This window comes from Amphiprion ocellaris, chromosome 10, assembly GCF_022539595.1.
Source record: "Amphiprion ocellaris isolate individual 3 ecotype Okinawa chromosome 10, ASM2253959v1, whole genome shotgun sequence".
NCBI lineage: Eukaryota > Metazoa > Chordata > Actinopteri > Pomacentridae > Amphiprion > Amphiprion ocellaris.
In genome coordinates this window covers 3,576,691-3,600,604 of record NC_072775.1, presented here as the reverse complement: position 1 = coordinate 3,600,604, position 23,914 = coordinate 3,576,691, and the positions used below count along the sequence as shown (strand labels likewise).

At 37.1% G+C, this 23,914-nt stretch overlaps 2 protein-coding genes across 5 annotated transcripts in view; both read right to left on the bottom strand.

Annotated features, from left to right (window-relative positions):
- Window positions 1-9,965, bottom strand: part of dpydb (dihydropyrimidine dehydrogenase b) — a 25,359-nt gene extending 15,394 nt beyond the window's left edge. Inside the window, exons 1-8 of the mRNA XM_023290864.3 lie at window positions 9,830-9,965; window positions 6,978-7,088; window positions 6,764-6,846; window positions 5,456-5,543; window positions 4,013-4,174; window positions 2,014-2,210; window positions 572-653; window positions 395-482 (exon numbers count right to left, since the gene is read on the bottom strand). Coding sequence (XP_023146632.1) covers window positions 395-482; window positions 572-653; window positions 2,014-2,210; window positions 4,013-4,174; window positions 5,456-5,543; window positions 6,764-6,846; window positions 6,978-7,088; window positions 9,830-9,874 — 856 coding nt within the window. The 5' untranslated portion in view covers window positions 9,875-9,965. The remainder of the gene's footprint in view (window positions 1-394; window positions 483-571; window positions 654-2,013; window positions 2,211-4,012; window positions 4,175-5,455; window positions 5,544-6,763; window positions 6,847-6,977; window positions 7,089-9,829) is intronic.
- odr4 (odr-4 GPCR localization factor homolog) lies at window positions 9,879-23,914 on the bottom strand. Of its 4 annotated transcripts, XM_055014379.1 has the most exons (15): window positions 22,922-23,079; window positions 22,495-22,598; window positions 21,784-21,897; window positions 20,408-20,500; window positions 19,205-19,311; window positions 19,088-19,124; window positions 18,173-18,316; window positions 17,445-17,540; window positions 16,866-16,913; window positions 15,855-15,974; window positions 15,688-15,778; window positions 13,907-14,110; window positions 12,484-12,537; window positions 11,407-11,503; window positions 9,879-10,017 (listed from the first exon to the last, which is right to left on the bottom strand). In XM_055014379.1, the coding sequence occupies exons 2-14, from the start codon at window positions 22,591-22,593 to the stop codon at window positions 11,433-11,435; spliced, it is 1,278 nt and encodes a 425-aa protein (XP_054870354.1). In that variant the 5' UTR covers window positions 22,594-22,598; window positions 22,922-23,079; the 3' UTR covers window positions 9,879-10,017; window positions 11,407-11,432. The 4 variants fall into 4 exon arrangements, with proteins under 4 accessions (XP_054870354.1, XP_054870353.1, XP_054870352.1 ...); XM_055014378.1 differs by lacking the exons at window positions 9,879-10,017; window positions 22,922-23,079 and adding an exon at window positions 23,726-23,914 and having other exon boundaries at window positions 11,381-11,503; XM_055014377.1 differs by lacking the exon at window positions 9,879-10,017 and having other exon boundaries at window positions 11,381-11,503.

Genomic DNA, 23,914 nt, shown 5'->3' with positions numbered 1-23,914 from the left:
TTTAAGAGTTTGGGGTCACTTAGAAATGTCAGTATTTTTGAAAGAAAAAGTGTTTTTTTCAATGAAGACAACATTAAATGAATGATAAATCCAGTGTAGACATTGTTAATGTGGTAAATGACTATTGTAGCTGGAAACAGCTGATTTTTAATGGAATATCTCCATAGGGGTACAGAGGAACATTTCCAGCAACCATCACTCCTGTGTTCTAATGCTACATTGTGTTAGCTAATGGTGTTGAAAGGCTCATTGATGATTAGAAAACCCTTGTGCAGTTACATTAGTGCATGAATTGAATATATATGGGAGTTTTCATGGAAAACATTTGAACGGTAGTGGAGGTCAACTTTAACTCCTTTAGAGCAACTTATAACACCTGAAAAATAAAACTCACCGATTCCAATGAAGACTGCCTTAAATCCGTCCTTCTTCAGGGACGTCAGAGTCATTCCATTAACTCCTAAACCCTTTTCACAAACCACCTGCAGACACACATGTAAACAGAACTGTCAGGATGCAGTCACTCTTATTTTGATGTACATCAGTAAGTAATGATCACCACAGCTGATACCTTGACTCCCAGGTCTTTCATCAGATCGATTTCAAACTGGACGACCTCAAAGGGAAGCCGGAACTGAGGGATTTCTGATGTGCTGCATGGAGGAATATTTATTTTACAGTGTGTTAAAACTGTCTCATACATTCTCCTCTAGCAGCCTTGAACTTCTACCAATAATCAGGTCTAACAGTAATCTCCAAATTACACCGTATTCAGAAAATGACTGAACATTTTACTGCCAAGTAACTCGTCAGCTCTAATTAAAGAGTTTAATTATGCTGCATAATATCATATTAAATCATGCTACACAATGTAATCTAATATCACACTCTACAAGCTTCAAATAAAAATACAAAGCAAGACAGCAACAACAAAAAAAAACACAAACAATGCACATAAAAAACAAAAAACAAAGCTTGCTCATAGGGAATTCTTGGATTTGCTGAGTTTTTGTGTATATTTTTTGTAGAATCATAACTTTAGTTCAAAATTATTAAAGTTATCTCCATAATTATTAATTCTGTAGGGTCTTAGCCTTGTGCTGATTTATTCAGATAAATTGCAAATTTTTCTACAACTTTTAAAGAAAATCTACACTTTTTTTGCATTTGTGAATGTTTTCTTTTTGGTATTTTGGACATTTTAACTCCCTTCATTGTGCTTTTGACTCAACAGCTGCTTCAGATTAATCTCAGACAAACTGATATTTTGGGAAACACACTAAATCTACTTTGCTTTGAATTAGATTCAATTTCTCTCATAAGTAATCGGAATATTTTTGTGCTTTTTAACCCTTGGAACCCCAAAACCATCAGTGGATTTGAAAGGCAGGTTATCTTTGAAGTAAAAAAACTAAAATTACCACAATTACAGCATTAGTCAGAGCTAAAAACTGTGAAAACAGGAAAAGAATTGTTGGATTTTCAACTTTCCGACTGTACTTGAACTAATCGTCTGAACCTTTATCAAGTTCAAGCATCTATTTGGTTTATTCTATTTGCTGCTTTTAAAAATTTGCAAAAAAATATCACTGCTTCTGCTAAAAAGATTCTGCAAAATACATAATTTACTATTATAGTCGGATGAACTAGTATTTTCTTTACCCCAATATTTAAACTTGTTGGGTTACTATGTAATGATAATCATAATCTTTTTGGGTTGTTTGTTTGTTTGTTTGTTTTTTACTGTAAAGCACTGTGAACTTGTTTTAAATGCACTTTCTATCTGTATTGGTTTGTCTTTTAATGCACTTTTCTGATCTTAATGTCTACTTTTAGGTTTTATTGCTATGATTTTACTGGATGTCTATGTTTAAATCATTTTTCTGAATGTATTTCTTTGCCATTATAAAGCACCTTGAATTGCCTTGTGTATGAATTGTTCTATAAACTTGTCTTGCCTTTATAAAAAACCTGGTTTTCTCTGATTTGCAGTGACAATGCTCTGATATATACCTCAGCCCTCCAGTGTACTTCTGTTTCTCAAAGATGGTGACGTTATCGTATCCGAGACGGGCCAGGAAAGAAGCGCAGCTGATGGACGCAGGGCCGCAGCCAATCAGAGCGATCGGGCTGTGGTAAGATTCTGGCATCTCATTGGCTGGTGGGAGTTCAGGATTCCTGATCTGAGGGATTCCCATTTTACTGAACACCTGAGAAGGAACACATACACACAAATGAACAGAAAGACCTTTAATAGAGACTGCATTTTCATCCTTTTCAATAGAATTTTATGCATTTTTTGTCTCTGCTGGCTGCCACACCTCAGCGAGAATAGTGCAATAGTCCCGGGTCCACCATGAGTCAAGGAGCTTTTATACTTTATCTATACTCTAATAGCACCCTTTGCACCTTTTCATTTATTGACCTGTATTACAAATATATGTAAGATATTTGGATATTAGGGATGTCCAATACTGTCGGCCCACTGATAATATCGGCCCGATATTGGCATAAAAATGTAATATCGGTCAATATCGTTATTGGGGTTTTTTTTGCCTATCATGAAAACCGATAAAATGATGCCTGGATTTCGCCGGTACTTACCAACTCATAGAGGGAGGGAGAGTGTGAACTGTTGTTTGAGACGCTTTTTTTAATGACATAAATATGGCATTTTTTCCGTAACTTAAGTTGAAGTAGTTTTCTTGTTTTGCTCAGACAATGTTTCCATTTGGAAATCATTGTTGCATCTGAGAATGCATCCAATGGGGCATCACAATAAAATGAGACATTATGTGTTAATTCCACCACAGGAGATACGTGATGTTACCTAGAATTAGGTAAATAGCCCACAGATATCGGTATTGGTTGGTATCGGATTCGGGAATTGAGAGTTGGACAATATCGGCATATCGGTTATCTGCAGAAAAGCCAATATCAGACATCCCTACTGGATACTCAAATTTCCCCAAAGGTATAAAAAAGGATCTGTCTATCTATCTATTTACGGTGGATTTTAAATTCACTAAAATTCTGCTGTTAAAGACAATGTGGTTGGAAAAGCTGGCAGGTGGACTAGAGAGGAATGAATTCAGTAAACTGTACACAGTATAGTAGCTACATCCATCTGAAGTCTGCTCTAAGTTACTATTAGACACCAAAAATTAGTGGTTGTACACAAATTATGCACTATTTCAAATCAAAACTACATTTATTATTGTAAAAACAATCAGGTGTGTGATTTCTGCCATCAGACGTTTTTGTCTGTGAGTGCTTCTGCTCAGTGTCTGTGTACCATGATTCTCTGGGGTTTATTATGAATTATTACGTGTCGACACATCACTGTGAGTTCTACTCTCTGGTGGGATGACCTGCTTTACTTATCCGAAGGACCTGTAATTTGTTTACTTTCATATACAAGGCAATACTTGGAGCTACTGCTCATCTACATTTGCTCCTTAACTGCACAGAAAAGCACTGATCTTTATTCTCTCCGTTCACAAGATCATTTGTTGCTTTCAGTTCCAGGTGTGCGTACTGAACTGGGTAAAAAGGCTTTTGTTTATTCTGCACTTTTAGCATGGAATATGTTGCAGAAAGACTGGAAATTGACTGAGTTAATCTCACAGAGTGCTTTTAAATCCAAACTGCGAGGTCTTGAGGCCGACTCCACAACATGCACTTGTTTTTCATCATTTTCTTGTAAATTTAATCTTTTGTTTTATTTGATTTTTTGCTAGTGTTTTAATTGTGTTTTAACTGTCTAATTTTGCAACTGTGTTTTGTATTTTCTGCTGCCTATCTTGGCCAGGACTCCCTTGAAAAAGAGGTTTTTAATCTCAATGGGATTTCTCCTGATTAAATCAATAAATCCATAGATAATATTGCATATAATTTACTCGGGGTTTCTAAAAACATGCAGTAACCTAATAAACTAAGTGCAGCAGTCTGTAACTGACAGCTGAGGTTTATGAGTAGCTGATGTATTTTCTGCAAACTAAACCAGTCGTACCTCAGTAGCAAACTGCTGTAAGCCTCCGATGTTGATGGGTCCTTCCTCAGAAGCGTACAGGTTGCAGCCTCCAACGCACAAGTCTGACGTGGGACAAACCATCCCACAGGTCAGACCCAGAGGATTGTCAGACAGAATGGCTCGAGCTGCTCCATAGTAGTTCTGTTAAACACACCAAAAACACACACAAGCATGAACGAAAGAACAGATGGGACAATATATAATTGTCGGACTTTTTGTATCATAGTTGACATTTTTGCTGTTTTCAGGCCTTAAATCAATATGGCCGCCTATAACCAAACACTACATGGTATTTTTAGAGAAAGATTATTCTAAATATTATATATACAACTGAGTAAAATTGAAATTGAAAGTTATTTCTAAAGATATTGTAGTAAACCTGTTGACTACTTTATATTAAATAAGTCAGAAAGCCTTGGAGTCTGGCCAGGCTTTTCTTCAGGAGGAAATGACATCATGTGGAGCAGGTCATGTGATCTGGAATTAACACACTTCCTGGAGAGGTGTTTTTGTAACGGGGAACTTAGCTGAAAGGGATTTCTCGGACACAGACACGGTTTGTTATTCTGTGTTATAAAATAACACAAAGGACCACAGAAAAACACAAAATGATGAGACACAAAATAACTACAAAAAGTTGCAAAATGACTACAGGGACACACAAAATGACAACAAAACACTTAAAATTACCACAAACAGACTAAAAACTGCCAAAAAAGGGTGCAAAATCACCACAAAAATGCACAGAATAACCACAAAAGACCGAAAATGCCCACAAAACAGTCTGAAAATGACCATAAAAGGAACAAAATGAGCACAGACACACAAAACAACCACAAAAAGACACAACATGACCACAAAAACGTTCAAAATGACAAAAAATGACACAAAATGACCACAGAAAAACACAAAATGACTCAGTGAGACAGATGATTATCATATATAGACACAAAATGATGAGAGAACTACAAAAAGTTGCAAAATGACCACAAAAACACCTAAAATTACCACAAACAGACTGAAAATGGCCACAAGGGGCACAAAATGATCTCAAAAATACAAAAAATGACCAAAAAAAAACACCTAAATTACCCACAAAACAGTCTGAAAATGGTCAAAAAAGGAACAAAATGAGCACAAAGACACACAAAACAACCACAAAAAGACACAGCATGACCACAAAAATGCATTTTCTTCAGTTCTCTTAACTTGAACATCAGAAGACTGCTGTTCAGCATAACTGCACTCTCAAATGCATGCAAGGAGCAGTGTGTGTGTGTGTGTGTGTGTGTGTGTGTGTGTGTGTGTGTGTGTGTGTGTGTGTGTGTGTGTGTGTGTGTGTGTGTGTGTGTGTGTGTGTGTGTGTGTGTGTGTGTGTGTGTGTGTGTGTGTGTGTGTGTGTGTGTGTGTTTTTCACTTTACCTTATTGGAGATACTTGTAATAAATGACTTGATGTCCAGGTTTGTCGGGCAGCTCTTCTGACAGGGAGCATCGGCACATTTCAGACACCTAAACACAGATTTTACTTTGATTAAACACACCAGAAACATCCATCCATTATCTATACACCGCTTAATCCTCACTAGGGTCGCGGGGGGGGGCTGGAGTCTATCCCAGCTGACTCAGGTGAAGGCAGGGGACACCCTAGACAGGTCACCAGTCTGTCACAGGGCTACATACAGAGACAAACAATCACTCTCACTTTCACACCTACGGGCAATTTAGAATGATCAATTAACCTCAGCATATTTTTGGACTGTGGGAGGAAGCCGGAGTACCCGGAGAAAACCCACGCATGCACAGGGAGAACATGCAAACTCCATGCAGAAAGATCCCGGGAAAGCCGGGACGCGAACCAGGGACCTTCTTGCTGCAAGGCGAAAGTGCTAACCACTACACCACTGTGCAGCCCACTAGAAACATCAAATGTGAAAAAATGTGAAGTCAGCACCACCCGACAGTTCACATAAAGTATTAGAACTCAGTGCTGTCTGACAGTTTAATTAATAGAAATCCTTACAATGAAAAAATAGTCAAATCCTACAAACGGGGGCTACTGAAGCAAAGCAACAATGATGATTACTGAACATTTTTATCACATTTTCCTCAGTTATATCTAACAATAATCCCTAATACAGTCAGTTAAGCTGCAATAAATACATAATAAATTTAACAAGATGTATGGATTGACCATTAAAAATGCTTCTGCTAAAACAGGCACTTGGTTATTGTCATTTTGTGAGATTAAGAGCTGCTATAACTAGCTGTAGTAACAGATGATAGTACTAAATTAATGCCACAACATACAGATTTAACTGTCTCCTGCAGCAACATTAATAGTCTATTTTCAAAAACTGACCATTTGCAATGAAATAATGACTTTTTTTGCCATAACTAAAGCAGTGGGAAATGCCTCATTTTGACCTGATGATGCAGCTAATTAAAAAGTTGTGGAACCACCAAAGCAGGGGATGATGGATGTTTGTGTAAAATTTGCAACAGATTTAACCATTTTCTAGACATTTCAGTCTGCAGCAGCAACATTTATGGTCTGCAGATGTCAAAAGTGTTCATATTGTAGCATCTATTGCTTCTTTTGCCTGCAGGAGACATCACCACATCTTCTAAAGTGCTGCACTGCTGCTTTCTGAGAATGATCAAACAGCCTGTGTTCATCCTGCTAAATGTAGGCAGCTTTAGTGTTTATTACAAGTCAAGTTCACTCTGACCTCAGCGCTTCTCGTAGAGCTCCTCTCTCGCTCAGCGTTGTGTGTTTGATGTCGTCAAAGTTGTTCTCCAACTTCACACAAGACTGAAAGAAAAAGCAGAGAAAACTAAAACAGGAATTGAAATAGTGTAAGAGACATAAACACACTTTAACTTTCCTAAACTTTGAACCAGAACTAAGCCCTAAAGCCCTATGTGTGTGTTTGTGTGTCTCACATCACAGTTCCTCTCAGGGTTTCTCTTCCAGTGCTTCTTTTCTTTCTTCTTACTTGCTGTGGACACGATCTGAGCATGAGTCTTCACTCTGGGGTTCAGACTCAAGATGCTCTGGAAAGAAAAACAAGTGAAACAGACTCTTAGACTCTGATGGACGTGAGCTTATTTATGGAAACCAGTAACAGCTGTTTCTTTTGCTGTGTTTCTTTTTATTCCAACATCATGAGATCAGCAATTTTCCATGTCTTAAAGTAATACATATCTTATATTTTTCCTCACAATAGTGACAAAGATCTCAATGTTCTCAAGATCTATCTATCTATCTATATGTCTATCTATCTATCTATCTATCTATCTATCTATCTATCTATCTATCTATCTATCTATCTATCTATCTATCTATCTATCTATCTATCTATCTATATGTCTATCTATGTCTATCTATCTATCTATCTATCTATCTATCTATCTATCTATCTATCTATCTATCTATCTATCTATCTATCTATCTATCTATCTAACTATAGTCTATCTATCTATCTATCTATCTATCTATCTATCTATCTATCTATCTATCTATCTATCTATCTATCTATCTATCTATCTATCTATATGTCTATCTATCTATCTATCTATCTATCTATCTATCTATCTATCTATCTAACTATAGTCCATCTATCTATCTATCTATCTATCTATCTATCTATCTATCTATCTATCTATCTATCTATCTATCTATCTATCTATATGTCTATCTATCTATCTATCTATCTATCTATCTATCTATATGTCTATCTATATGTCTATCTATCTATCTATCTATCTATCTATCTATCTATCTATCTATCTATCTATCTATCTATCTATCTATCTATCTATCTAACTATAGTCTATCTATCTATCTATCTACATGAGGACAGTGCAAACATCTTATCAATACTCTAAGATCTGTGTCATAATGTGTGCGAATGAAACATTGTTCAAAATCTATTATTATAATTTTTAACTGCATCCCTTTGCTCACCAGAACATTGAGATTGTGGCTGATAAAGGAGGTGAACTTGTCGTGTTATCTGTCTTTCTATCACGGACGCAGCTGTGCTGGTATGAACGCTGTTTGTTTGGATGGTTGTGGTGGAGATAAGATATTGGTGAGGTGCCGGGTCAACGCGCTGAGGTGATGTGATCCGAGGCATTAATACATAACGGAGGAAAGGAAGAAAGGAATGCTGTCCTACACTGACATCTTGGTACAATCTGGACTGGATTCTGTGACATTCAGTCACATTCAGTGACAGTACTATGAAATCTTTAAATCACTGTAAACATTTTCTGACTGGTTCTCTGTGGTTGCACAACAGTTGCAGAGACATGCTTCTGCATAAAAGTTTCGCCAGTAAAGCAGAAGTTACTCTGTCTAGCTCCACTTTCAAAGCTATAAGTGCAGTTCTCTAAATGGTTTCACTATTAGGTGTGTGTGGTCAGACTGTGGTCTGTGGTGGCTCTGACCCCGTCACCACTATAATTAGCTCAAAATAAGAACTCTTAAAATAACAATGTAATGCTTTCCATTTACATTGTGTTGTGTACAATCAGAATAATTTCCACTTCCAACTCATGTAAAGGGGCAGATTGGACGTTCTTTTTTAAACCGTGCAGTCACTAATCATTTGTTTTACACAAAAAGAATCTCATTCATGTGTTAAATAAATACAGAACTTTATGAGATCAGTTGAATCTATTGCTCCAACTCCACTCGTGCCACATGATTCTTATCTGCAGCTCGTACAGTAACACATGGTTTGTTATGTAAGACCATGTTGGACGCACATAACGAGGCTTAAGACTTAGACTCTACAAAGGTGCCACTGAAATAAATCTTGTCCATTTTGTACTCTCTTGTCCCTTCCATTTGCATTATTTTCCTGCAAGGCAGAACCCATCATGTGCTCCTCAAAGACAGAGTGTTGCAGGACTTTTTAACAATGCATTACATTTTATTTTAACATATTTCTGCAATAATGTTTCTGGTGTTCTTAAAGGGACATATTAGAAATTTAATATTCCTCTTCCATGTAGGTTAGAGAATCACATGGGACAGATGCAGAGGCTGAGATATTCTAACTTTTAATTCTAAAATTTCAGGTCCTACATTTCCCAGTAATGACATCATCAGGGTTATTTCATGTCTGATTACAAAAACTCCACTTCAGAACCACAAAAGACTGTTTTCACAGGCTAAGAAGCATTTGTTGTAATGACAAACTAATGAATGAAAACTCTGATCTTGACAAATAACCCTTTACATCCCTTAAATTCGGTTGAAAACTGTGTTGTGTCTGCATGTGGTTGGAGTTTCTATAGGTGGAGATGATTCAGAAGTGACTACAGGACTACTAGATAAGATGTAAATATGTTCAGTTTATGCTGTAAAACTCACATCATTAAACATCGGTTCAACACTGGGTCAGTCATGTGCAAAGTGTGAGGACTTGTGGGGCCTCGGATTAGTTTTCTGTCTACAATGCTGGAGGTTAAGCCCAAAATCCCCATTTGTGCTTGTAAAAATTCCTAAACAGATTTCATTTACAGCGACTGTATTCTACTACGTCATGTCCAAACACAGTAGTAACAACAAATGGTCTTATAAAGGGTAACTAAAATGAATTTAAAATGGGCTTATTCCCACATAATGTACACGAGTTAATTAATAAAGTATCTATCTATCTATCTATCTATCTATCCATCTACATGAGGACAGTGCAAACAGTTCACTAATGAAGACAGTAAATCAGAGAATCCAGCTGTGAAAAGAGGCAAAACAAGTAGAGAACATTCTCATATTAATGTACCTCAATGTCTGGAAGATCTCTACTCAACATGACGCCTCTCTCCATCTTCAGGAACACAAACTTTCTAACGCTTTGTGAAGTTCTCGGCTGATTCTCGGGATTAGAGGTCCGAAGCACTGTCCGGGACGTCTCTGCTCCTGAGTGAAACTATCTGAGAGCTGATGTCCGTGTGGTTCCTCCTCCTCTTCCTAACAGAGAGGTCAGAACACAGATTTTCAGTTTAAAACGTCGCTCTTTCTCCAACCGACCTGTTGATAAGCTGCACCTGCAGACAGAGCTGTTATCGGCCTCCGAGGGTCAAAGCTCAGTAGATCTGGGCTGAGCAGGACTCTGGGTACGTTGAGCTCTGGACAAGTCAAACAGTGACCACAGTCAACTGTCAGGTTCAAACTCCACCTGTAAGAGGAGTCCTGCACACTTTCCCTCCTGTCAGATACATAAATAAAGTGTTTTCTTACTTTTCCCCTCCTCTTCTCGTGCATTTTATTCTCCACACAGAGGAAACATCGGCTACCCTGAAGCCAGACAAGTTAAATCTGTCTAAAAATTTAAAATTATAATTGAGGTGGAGCACATTTTAAGTGTTTTATTTAGGAATGCATGACCTGATGCATCAAGTTAATTGTGTGTCATTTAAACTCAGGTCAATTAAAACCGATCTCACGCAATGCAAAGCAACACTAAGGCTGAATGAATGATATGGAAAATAAGAGACACACTGTGCTTATATACTTTAAAATGAGTCCCATTTTTTGTGGTTGAGGCATTTTTTGCATTTGTTTCACACATCTCCCACAGAGACGGTGTGACTCTGCAGCAGTCTGTAGCCAGCAGACACATCCTTTACATCTAGAGAATGTGGTCTCTGCAGCATTAACGCCTCATTCAGGACACATTTCTGACAGTCCTGAGCTCTACCTCCTCCACGGCGCAGCTCTTTTCCACTGTCATCTGATGTGTGCGTGCATGCGTGCATGCGTGTGCGTGTGCGTGTGCGCAGCATCGCAACTGAAAAAAAATGGGCTCAGCTGAACAAATAAAATGATAACTTTTGCATTTCATTTCAGCTTAATAAATATAAAAACATGGTGTTGTTTTTGCTGCAGTCTGTACCAAACAAGTCCATTCCCTTACATCTAGACAACATGTTTTGTAGCTCTGTAGCTCCACGGTGCTTCATTAATAACAGTTTGTTGTGACACATTTTAGCTTTATCAAAAAATTGCTGCTGCTGTGATTTGGATATTGCACTTGGCCATGTTGCACTTTTGATAATATTTCAATTAATTGTGCAGCATTACACTTTAAAGATTCTGATATTACTTAAGATCAGGACTTGGGAAACTACACATAGGTGCTGGTCTGATTTATAGCATGTGATAAGCTGAACTTATAAAGAAAGAATAAGAGATAAGCGCTGTAACTTTAACACTTTAACAAGCAACTAAACTTTAAAATGTTGAATCTAGGTTGTGTTCATTGAATGTGGCAGAGTGTGTTTGGTGTTTTTAACCATTAAGGGGCTTATTAGTCATGGATTTCAAACAGATATTTGGAAGAAATGTTCAAAACATAACACTTTATTGAGGCGTGTGCAGGTTCCTCAGATGTCGTTGAGATACAGCATCGAGGCAGCAGTGGCGAGAAGAGCGACAGCAGTAGCCATGGCAACACCTACACAAGACAGAGGATGAGAACCAGGTCAGAAGCATGTAAATAACATTTTAATTTCAGCAGTCAATTTTTAACAAATGAAGAAGTGCTAAATGCCACTGGTTTATTACAGTAGATGAAGCTGTTTAGTTTTTACTCTGCTAAGGATTGACTGTTTGCAAATCAACTGGACTTCTCTTGTAGGTTCTTGAAGACATTCCAATTCTCATCTTGGCAGGTTCTTGAAGACGTTCTTCTGCTCTGATGCTTTTCTTCTGAACGTCTTCAAGAACCTACAAGAGACATCCAGTTGAACAATCGCGTTGTTTCTCTACACAACCTCCAGTTTTCGTTCCTCTAAAATTCATATTTCTACTCCGCCAAGGAACGTGGTAGAGTTCTGTAACGATTGCTGTAGGTCTGTCTGTCTGTCTGTCAGCAACATCACTCAAAAACAGACCAACGGATTTGGATGAAATTTTCAGAGAAGGTCAGAAATGACACAAGGACCAAGTGATTAGATTTTGGCAGTGATGCGGCTTATAGTCTGGATCCACAGATTTGTTAAAGATTTCTGATTAAATTGTTGGGGTGTTTCTGAGTCCCATCAATTCCTGCCGCCCGCTTCATATTTAGGTCACGTGATTCGGTATCTGTACATAACGTACACATGCAGAACACACGCCTGTGCTCAGTGCAAGGTCATTTTGTTTGTGAGTACATCTATATTAAATGGACACATTCTGTGGTGCCGTGATTTCTGATCGTCAGTAACTAATAAATAAATAAATGCTGCTTTTCTGACAATGCCATGTGGGGGAATGAGCAGCTTTGGAGGAGTACTGCGCTCTCTGAGAGCTTTTCTATTTATTACTGGATTGGATCCTAACATAATATTACTATAAAAGGTTCAATTGAACAAGCTATGAAAAAGGTTAGATGAAAACACACATGAATATTAAGCTAATGTATCAATGACTGACAATGAATGAGTGTTTTACCGATGTAGTTGTTTTTCTTGGGCTCTGATGCTTTAACAGTTTCCACAGTGGGTTCTGAAAACACAAAACACACAATTTATGAACTACAATAATATAAAACCAGCCATTACTTACAGGTGTTTAGCTATCATAACTCCCCTGTGGTACATTTTAAAGATCCCCCTCTGGTGAAAATCAATTTTTCATCCACATTGTTGACATGTCAATATGATGTTTTCATTTCAAAGATGAAATAAGCAGTTGACATCACTTTGTTATTAAATGTTCTATGTGTTGTCCAGGGATATATTCATAGAAAGAGAAACTGTTTGAGATTGGTTCAGTCTATACATAGCCAGCGACTAGGTTTTTTCCAGCAAAAAATGGTCTGATCTGTAAAGTTTACCATTAACGCAGTGTTTCCCTCATCCAGGCTGGTTAAATCAGAACGTGACTCTGGACAACAGGGATGTTTGCCTTTACAAATTTCAGACTGAGCAAACAGTGACTCTACAGTAATGTTTGAACGATCCATGCAGAGTTCAGAGTCCACTGCCCGAGGAGGAGCTTTATTCTCCTCTAACCTCATCACGTGTAAAAAATAGCAGGATTTTATGACATCACAGCCAGTTTACGGCCAATCAGAGTGTGATGTGGAAACATGAACTGCCGAGAATTGAGATAGATAGATAGACAGACAGACAGACAGGTTTCTAATGTCCTGTAGTTCAACTTTGACCAAAAGTTGTTGATCATTTTATATTTAAATAGATTTAGGGTGTTTTACAAAGGAGTTGATGCAACTTTGCTGTTACTGATCTAGTAATTTGAGTAATTAAAAACTTAAAAAAGGACCATCTGTCATACCACTGTGGTTTACAGATAAATGATTGGTGCAAGCAGATATATGGTTCATTCACTGTAGAAAAAATTCTCTAAAAAAAGTAAAAATTTAGCAGCAAGGGTGCCAGGAAAATAATTCTAAAAAACGCTGGAATACTGAAATGTTCAGCAGCAAATAATTCTAATATAATTGTATTTTTAGATGATTTAAATTCAGTTCAACAGTGTAATTGTTTGATCACATATTGGAAAATAACAAATTACTATTCTTAAAAACACTGACTTTGATGCAAATGTTATTTGCAGTTTTTCAGTCAACATGTAAAAAAATTAAATAGCATAATTTTATGGTCAGATGCTGTAAAAGATAAACAGTTTTGGCCTGTTTTTTCTGTCATTATACTGGTTATTACCTGTAATTCAACAAGACAGGGAAAATCTGTAAAATAACAGTAAACAACTCTAAAAAATGCAGTTAAAACTTTAAAAAAAAAAACCCATTAGCTTCATACAGTGAATGGACCACCTGGAAACTACGTTTTAGGGTGTGAAAATCCTGCTTTATAAATCCATTAACCACACAGTGATTCCAAACACACACCTGTTGTAACGCTGCTCTCTGTGACTTCAGCTGTCATTTCCTGCCTGGTGTCTAAGTCTTCCTCGGCTGCGTCCATGTCCAGCATCTCCTTCAGCCGGTCGATCACTTCAGGCAAACCCTCGTCGCTGAACTGGTAGTCGCACACACACACCGGACCGTTCACTTTTACCGGACAAAAGACACGACGAGGGAGGCAGAGCTGCTCTGAAAGGGAAACGGATGGACAAATTTAAGAAAGTAATAATGAAAGGACTGAAACATTTGGTGAGGGGGATAAGATCTATTTGTTTCCGTTTTTACTAACTACTATCGACTATGGATATATTAAATGGTAATTGTTAAATTTCAGCTTGATATGGCAAATACTTAGTCATTTTAAACGGCAAGTTGACCCACTGTCTGCAGAGTTTTTTCAGCATCGAAATTTAAGGCGATATGTGGACGGATCGATATATAATTGTGGGACTTTTTGTATCATAGTTGACATTTTTGCTGTTTTCAGGCCTAAAATCAACATGACCGCCTACAACCAAACACCACGTGGGATTTTTAGAGAAAGATTCATCAAAATATTATTTATACAATTGAGTAAAATTGAAATTGAAAGTTATTTAGAAAGATATTGTAGTAAACCTGTTGACATGCGATAAATCCACACTTGACTCACACACTACTTTATATAAAATAACGCAAAAAGCTTTGGAGTCTTAATAAAAGAACACAATCAAAACTATTTCTGAATAAACTCATTTTATTATTGTTTAGCTAATTAGAAGGTGGTTGTTATTAAATTCAGATTTATTATTTAGTTATTTAGTTGACATTTTAGTGATATCCAGTCATTTTTTATTAATAAGTGATTGTTTCCATAATAAATTTATTATGGAATTTATAAAGACATGATCATAATGAACATAAAAACATTAGTTTTTTTTTTAACTTTTAATAAAAATGTATGCAGATATATCCCATGGACTTCAAAAGTCTCTCAATTATATATTGATCCGGATGATAATATCTCAGTAACTCATCTGGATAAAAGCCTAAACTTTTAATGTTATTTTTTCATGATTCTCTTTGTGTAGAATCTATGATATAAAACAAATATATCAAATAATCTCTGATTATGCTTGAGTTGAAATATGAAAAATTGAAGCCACCATGAAAAGTCCCATCTTTGAGTATACATGAACAAAGATAAAATGATAAAGCAGAAGTGAACTAGTGATATTTTCTGAACCAAATGTAGCTGCATGTCAAAATACTACAAAACTATATAATAGTTTTAATATCAAATCCATGGTCACAAAAATGAAAAAGTTATTCTGGTGAAACTTCTATAACTGAGCAGGTATGAGAAGTTGTACCACAAAAAATAAATATATTACGAGAAAATATTTAAAATTTCAAGCTTTCTAAATATCCGCATTTTATGTTATAAACCTTTTAGGCAAATCTGAGAAGCTTGAGCAGAAATTGCTCTAAAAATGTGATATTTCAGATGGACTGACCCAGCTGCACATTCAGTCATTTTCCACATTAATCTTTGTTTCTTGTTCATCCTGTATAGTTGAACTTGTCTGTAACTTTTGTTAAACTGGTTCTTGTGAGGGAGGGTTGTCTTCAGCCTACAATTAATGCAGCTCTTCCTATCATTGTGCAAATCCTGCCTCTCTGCTGGGATTGGTTGACCTCGAACCCACCCACGACCCTGAACCTCAACCTCAACTATCTACAGCCAGAAGCAAACGATCGGTGAAGCAACTCTGCTGAACTTGTACCTGTCTGTTGTTTGTCTCCGCTCTGGTCCTCCTCCTCCAGCAGCATCTGAACCCTCGAGGCCACCGTAGAAACCACATCTCTCTTCAGCAGCTGAAGGTTTAACTGGCAAAAATTAGAAATTCCTCTTCACTTTCACTTGACTTTGTCCACTGTAGGAAAGTCTTACCTTCTCTGCCAGTTTGGCCTTGGGTTTGTTGCTGTGTAGGAAAGCTCTGCTGTGGATCGCTCCTCTGACCGACACGCTGCCTCCACACAGCTGGACCACATCTGGTAACCTCTGGTCATCCTAGAGCACAGGAAGTCAACGTCCTCAGGCACGTGCACCCTCACACACCTTAACTTAGTGGCTTTACTTGAACAGTTTTGAATCTATTTTGAAACAGTTAACTGAAGGAGCCTGCCCTACATCTCTGGAAGTTCATTCTATGCAAAAGCATTAACAACACTTAAGTGGCAAAAATTATTCAGGATTCCATCTGAACCCCAAGCAAGTTTTTGTAAGTTTTCCAATGGACCAGCACGAGTAGTTCAAAGACTGTTGGAAAGTTTCAAATCTCACGATTCTTTTTGTTTTTACAGTTTCTCTCTCTGCTAAATGGTGTCATTTTGGTGCTTTAAAAAAAGGGGGAAAAAAAGCATGTCTTTAATCACCTTCAGTGGATTTTGAGACCCAGAAGGTTTAATTATACCTATTTGTTCCAAAAGATTACAGGTGCAGCTATGTAATCATATTTTTTGAACAAGTTTAAACATCTCAATAATAATAATAATCTTACAAAAACACAACCAGTTGCACTACCGTTCAAAAGTTTGGGGTCACCGAGGCAATTCCATGTTTTCCATGAAAACTCCCACTTTTCTCCATGTACTAACATAACTGCACAAGGGTTTTCTAATCATCAATGAGCCTTTCAACACCATTAGCTAACACAATGTAGCATTAGAACACAGGAGAGATGGTTGCTGGAAATGTTCCTCTGTACCTCTATGGAGATATTCCATTAAAAATCAGCTGTTTCCAGCTAGAATAGTCATTTACCACATTAACAATGTCTAGACTGGATTTCTGATTCATTTAATGTTATCTTCATGGAAAAAAAGCCTTTCTTTCATAAATAAGGACATTTCTAAGTGATGTAGTGAATGTGTGTTTGTGTGTGTTTTCTGCGTTTCTTACTGGAGTGATGAGAAGCTGAGCAGAGTACATCTGTCTCACATTCCTCCTCTGTAGACAAACACAGTGGGTTAGAATTATACTTCAGCCTTTCACACAATCCAGATAATCAGTTATTGTGACAACAGTCTATGTTGGAGATGGTTTTTTTAACTTCTTTCAGCCCAGAGAAGGTCAAGGTCTGTATTTATCCAGTATCTCTCCATCATTAGTGCACATAATTTTCATTTAAATTCTCATAGGACTAAAACACTTCACTGGGATTCATCAGTTACAGTTCATTAGATGCTGGTAAAGTTAGAAAAAATCAGGGATATAAATGTAGTCAACACCCAAAAATAAATTTAAAGTGAATTTTTATTTGTCCAATAGCTTTCCTCTGGTTGGAAATCACATAAACGAGTGAGGAAAGACAGTAAGATATTGTATTAGAGATGTTAATGATATATTTTAGCACATTTTTTACAGTTTAACTAAAAATGCAAAGTCCAAAATTATTCACAGCCTTTTTTGGTAATCAGTGTCCTAAAAAAACAAAGACTTATGTTGTAAAATGTTTTCAGAGTGTTTTATTTCTACAACCTGCCCTGCTGTGAGCTCTGAGTCCTCTGGCAGCTTTTTTCCATCAATCAGACAAACTCCACTTTCAATCTGGTTCGCCCACACTTTCAGTCCCTCCTGAAACACAGAGTGATACGACAATCGTTCCACCGGACTTCTTAGCCCTCCTGTTGTCCTCATTTACAGGCACCAAAAAATATTGTTTCCTTGTCTGAAAAAAATCCAAAAAAATTCAGCAAAAAAATTCCCCAAATTTCTGAAAATTTGCAAAACCTTCAAGAAGAAAATTCCATTAATTCCTTAAACATTTTATTTTAAAAAATAATCCCCCAAATTTGGCAAGAAAATTCTTGTAAATATTTTCAAAAAATGAGTAAAAATCTTCCAAAAAAATCCTAAAAATATCTAAAGTGATTCCATATACATCAGTAAAACGTCTAATATTTTCTTGAAGAACCTTCACAAAAAAATCTACCAAAATCCAGTGAAATTTGCTGGATTTTGGTTGATTTTTTTGTGAATGTTCTTAAGAAACATTTTTAACATTTCTTTTTTCCACCAAAAAATGTTCAAATATTTCCCAAAAATGTTGAAAATGTGGACATCAGAAATTTCACTGTGAAAATATATATTTTTTTCCACATTTTCAAACTTTAAAACAGGTCAATTTTGACCTGCAGGACGACACGAGGGTTAATAATGGATTTTTGTCTGTGTGTTATTACATGTGTGATATTGTGTGTGCCAACCTTAAGACATCTGTCCATGTTTTCTGCACTGGTTTTGTTGTGTGGCAGCGGAACCAACAGGTTTACATTCAGACAACACGACACCGTGGCCCAGGAGGAACACACACCTGACTGGTACTTCCAGTCTGCAGGTCTGGCTGTGCTCTGCAACAGACAAAAACACAACGCTGCATATTTAGATCTAAACTTCACAGCTAGTCAGAGATAGTTTAAAGGTGCAACATGAGATTTTGAACATTAATACAGCCTTAAATATAGCAACAAACAACTATTTCTAACGATTATCAGCCTGGACATTATCAGAGCCCATGTATAGAATTGTTGTTTTTCTTAACCCTCCTGTTGTCCTCATTTACAGGCACCAAAAAATATTGTTTCCTTGTCTGAAAAAAATGCAAAAATTCAGCAAAAAAATTCCCCAAATTTCTGAAAATTTGCAAAACCTTCAGGAAGACAATTCCCAATAATTCCTTAAAAGTTTCCCTTAAAAGTTTTATTTTTTTTAAAAATCCCCCGAATTTGGCAAGAAAATTCTTGTAAATATTTTCAAAAAATTTTTAAAAATCTTCCTAAAACATCCTAAAAAAATATCTAAAGTGATTCCATATATATCAGTAAAACTTCTAATATTTTTTTAAGAACATTCACAAAAAAATCTAACAAAATCCAGTGAATTTTGCTGGATTTTGTTAGAATTTTATGTGAATGTTCTTAAGAAACATTTTTAACATTTATTTTTTTCCATCAAAAAATGTTCAAAGATTTCCCAAAAATGTTGAAAATGTGGACATCAGAAGTTTCACTTTGAAAATATTATTTTTTTCCACATTTTCAAACTTTAAAACGGGTCAATTTTGACCTGCAGGACGACACGAGGATTAAAGCTGATTCTGATTCTGAAAGACACAAACTAACCTTGGGGTCTTTGACATCGAAGGTTCTGCAAACGGTTCTGTTGTGTGGAGTTAAAGAACATCTTCACACAGTATCTGGAAGCTTCCTGACAATGATGAGGCTGAGGAGAAAGGATACTTCCTGGTTTTGGTGTTGACGTGCAGCGTAACGCTGTCTGTGACGTCATCGTCTGCAGGGTTCCACAGCAGCTCCGAGGAGATCAGGTTCTCCACTGCAAACACCAGCTACACACAGACACACACAATAACACACACACAGGGATCAGACAGAGAGAACACACTGATCTGTAAATGTATTTTCAGAACTTAGTTGCTCAACCATTGCTGTAGATAAACAGGAAACATAAAGTGAATCTTAAACTCCAGATGATTGTTAATGTTTGCTGTGAGTCTGCTGGATGTGTAAGTAGGTAACGTTTGGGTAACGCTTTGGTCACACAATGCAAAGGATATGTAATGGTTGTGCATCTGTCAGCTGACTGTGAGGTTTATCTGCTCTCTAGTGGACAAAAATCAATGATCTCGTTTTAACCCTCGTGTCGTCCTGCAGGTCAAATTGACCCGTTTTAAAGTCTGAAAATGGGGGAAAAAATATATATTTTCACAGTGAAACTTCTGATGTCCACATTTTCAACATTTTTGAGAAATCTTTGAATATTTTTGGTGGAAAAAAAGAAATGTTAAAAATGTTTCTTAAGAACATTCACAAAAAATCTACCAAAATCCAGCGAATTTCATTGGACTTGGTTGATTTTTATGTGAATGTTCTTAAAGAAAATATTAGAAGTTTTACTGATATATATGTAACCACTTTAGATATTTTTAGGATTTTTTTTGGAAGATTTTTACTCATTTTTTTGAAAATATTTACAAGAAATTTCTTGCCAAATTTTTTTCAAAATAAAACTTTTAAGGAATTATTGGAATTTTCTTCCTGGAGGTTTTGCAAATTTTCAGAAATTTGGGGAATTTTTTTTGCTGAATTTTTTGGATTTTTTTCAGACAATAAAGGAAGACAACAGGAGGGTTAAAGAACCACACCTTTGGTTTTGTACTAGACGGACTCACAGATAATGGCGTAACACATGCAAAACAAAGCAGTCCAAACAAGCCTAATGATAATCACCATGAGTTATAAACGTGTCTTTTTACAGGTAAAACTCCTGAATTTTAAGGTGGCTGTATGCGCTGAACAATTCACTTAGAAAACTCAAACAATTCTGCAAAAACTACAAAAGCAAAACATGCTGCATGCTTTGGGAAAAGACTGGAACTGACTGAAGGTGTGAGCAAACGGTAGTTGTTTGACTTAAACACTCACCTGTCGGAGTGTGGTCAGTGTGTCCTTCGCATCTGTATCAGTGATGATGAAGACTCCTAACACAGACAGACCTCCGGGCAGCATCCTGGACACCTGGAAACCAGCAGCACATGTGAACCGTGCTGCACTGTACACTGTAAACTCTGCACTGAAGAAAAGCCTGGAAAGCTTTCAGACAGTCCTTTCCCCTCAAATTTGAGTCCTGTACCTGTGGAGTTTGTGGGTTGTGTGCAGCACGTTGGGTGTTTCTGTACAGAGACTTCAGATATTGTTCTAGGAATCTGCTGGGTTTACAGTCACAGCTCTTCATGCTTCTATTACCACTGTTCTCATTCTTCCTGATGTTCTTGTCAGCTGGGATTTATCCCGACTGCCCTCTTTTGCAGTGGCTGTCTGGAACTGGAAGTCCCTCAGGCTCTTAACTCTGCTGTTCTGTACCACCTTCCTTGTTGTGTCTTATTTGGACTTGGGGATTCTTTGTTTTTGTTTTTTTATTTAATGTTTTCCATCAATAAAAGCTCTTCATGGGTTCTAAAAACTCATGAAGTGGAATCTAAGTCGCAAGTCAAGGGCCAGAGTTTAAGATCTGACCCTGTTCAAATGTTCAATCTTCAAAAAAATCATCAGGAGAAGTCAGCACTCGGAGGCAGCAGGATTTATTGTCGACAAAACTACAGGAGTAGTTCTTAGCAGTGATAACACCACAAGAAAAACTGAAGATACTGAGCTGTGCATTGCCTTTTATGCTGTGAGAGTTGGTCATTTTTCTACACCTATAGGGCGTATGATGGGAGTGACAGTTTTGACATCATTATATTTTTCTAAATCTACTGGTCAGATCATGATGTCAGGATATCATATTTCACCCCTACATCTCTCCCTACAGAGGACATCATCAGGTTATCATTAGGTCATCTTTTACAGAGAATATGCCCAGACATGTTCAGACTTTGCCCTATTATTTTAAGACAGATTTCATGCATATTATACCTTTATGTATTGTTATGTTTTTGGTACACTTCTTTTAAAAGTTATATTGCTTAAAGTTTAAACCGTTATGTTCTGAGTACTCCACATTTACAGGTTATACTTTATGATCTTCCAGCTGTGTGTGTGTGTGTCCTCTACAGACACACAACATACCATCAAACATCAATCATTACTAGAATATTCATCATTATGTGTTTTATACATATGTTTTAACGCTGGTCTTCAGTTTAACAGCATTTGCCATAATTATGTCATCTTTTACTTTCAGCACATCGCACCAGAAAATATTTCACTACACTCACATTGAGTGACTGTACAGGACATTTTAACACGGTTTTGTACACACGAGTGTGTACAGTAACACAGCCTCGTTCCTCTTTCCCTACCTGTCGGGCGTGCTCAGAGACCAACTCTTTGTCTACAGAGTTTCCAGCCGCAGTCGACTCCTCACTTTGGGGTGTCCGAATTGCCATGACGACAAAATCCCTCTGGGCTGAGCTCTGAAATGTTTCGTTATTAATATTAGTTACTGTCGCTTCAGTCTTCACACAGCATACCATTCCACTTCACATCATGTCATATTATGAGATAAAGAGCTGCTATGACTAATCAGATCGTTTTACACATCAAATATTTGATTTAGCCCAAACAGTAATTGTCTAGTCACCAGTATTTTTCTTTATTTTTTTACCATAGTGAACCAAGTATCTTTGGGCTATGGACTGCTGGTCCAACAAAAACAGGCATCCGAGACTACCACCTTTGATTAAAAGTATAATTGGCTTTTTTTTTTTTTTTTTTTTTAACTGTATTGAGAAAGTTTACGGACAGAATGGTTAATAGCTTAAACAAGCTAATTGCCTGTGCATAAATCAGTAATAACAACATTACTATGAAAATAAAAACAGCACATTTATCAAATCTGGCAACTTGTTGACACATGCATTACCTAGTACAGTATATATATATCCTCAACAGATTTTTATTCTGCAGCCTGCACATTGTTGTTATACAGTTACAGTGTGCTCAAAATGTAAGTGCAGTGAATGATGGCAAACTTTTACACATGATCTGAAAGAAGACAGATGTGATCTTACCTGTCCAATAAGGAGGCCTGTGACTGGACCTGCTTGTTGTTCGCATAGTTTGGACAGATACCTCTCCACAGTATCTTCTACTATATAGCCACGACCCATACTGCCTGAGAAATAAATAAAGAGGTGATTCAAAATCAATAAACCTTTATATTTATACCTGTATCAGTGTATCTGCAATGAGACAGTGCTGGGAAAAGACAACAGTACTACAGCCTCTTGGTTTCACTTTTCCTGTTATCTACAGACATACAATAAAGCAGTAAACCTCATGAAACTAAAGCCCAGAGTTTATTAGTATGTTTTCAGGGCTGTCTGTTCCTCTAACTCGAGCTAGCCGATATTTACTAGCTACATTTAGCTAAAACAAAATGTCCAAAGTTCCATTTCAAATCAGCCTACAGCTACAAATTCAAGAACTTCCACATACCGTGGGGGGAATACCTGAAAGAAGATATAAAGTAGCAAAAAATATGAACCAGAAGGCAGACAGCTTGCTTTGAATTGTGCCAGCTGGCAGTGGTTCGTCAGCAGAGAAAAAAAAACACAAGTTCCCACAATGCTTTCTGCTGTGACGTATTTCCGTCGCATGTCTCGTCGTAAAGGTTGAAGTGACCGGAAGCGACCCTAAACGTCAAGTTAAACCAACAACTGACTAAACACTGTCGAGTTCTCTTCAAAATAAAACTCGCAGCAACAAACAAACTACTGTAGACAATTTTAAACACGTTTGGCATCACATATAGTTGTATTTTACTTGTGGATGAGTTATGATGACGAAAATTAACTTAAAAGCAGCTAACTAAATTATTCTACTGAAAATAAAAATGAACACACTTCCTTGAGAGGTGTTTTTGTAATGTATAACTTAGTTGAAAGTGATTTCTCGGACGCAGATACAATTTATTTTCCATACAAAATTGGATATATTGCTGAAAAAGAAATATCTATCATAATTATCTCAACTTAACCCTTTAAGTGCCAAAGTCGCAATATTGCGACAAGCAACATTGCTGAACATAACAAGCTATAGCTGCAAATATGGTGCCTCATGTAGTTAGTACTTTACACGAGGAGATGGCGGACATCTGGAACTTTAATCTGAGCATCATTTGTGGGCGTGTTTTCATTCAAAGTTTTGGAGTTTATAGAGTTTGAAAACCGCCTCCCGGTCGAGGAGACGAGGGTCGTAGTCGGAGCGCAGCAGAGCGCAAGACAGCAAGAGAAAACTTACCATTCTGAGAGGTTTGTTCACTGTTGACAAAGTACTTCGTCAAGTAATGGCTGACTCAGATTCTGAAGAGGAATATTCACCCTCTGATGAAGATGTTCAGTCGTCCAGTGAGACAGAAAGTGACGCTGCGTCCGTGCGCCATGACAGTCCACAAGCAGCACATACTGGAGCCGATGCTTTGCTTCAACG

Coding starts and splice junctions, on each gene's coding strand:
- odr4 (XM_055014378.1), bottom strand. CDS start 22,593: ATGGGTCGTGGCTATATAGTAGAAGATACTGTGGAGAGGTATCTGTCC. Junction 20,501..21,783: donor TCTCTGAGCACGCCCGACAG/GTAGGGAAAGAG, acceptor GCTGGTTTCCAG/GTGTCCAGGATGCTGCCCGG. Junction 12,538..13,906: donor AGAGAGCAGCGTTACAACAG/GTGTGTGTTTGG, acceptor TTGTGTTTTCAG/AACCCACTGTGGAAACTGTT.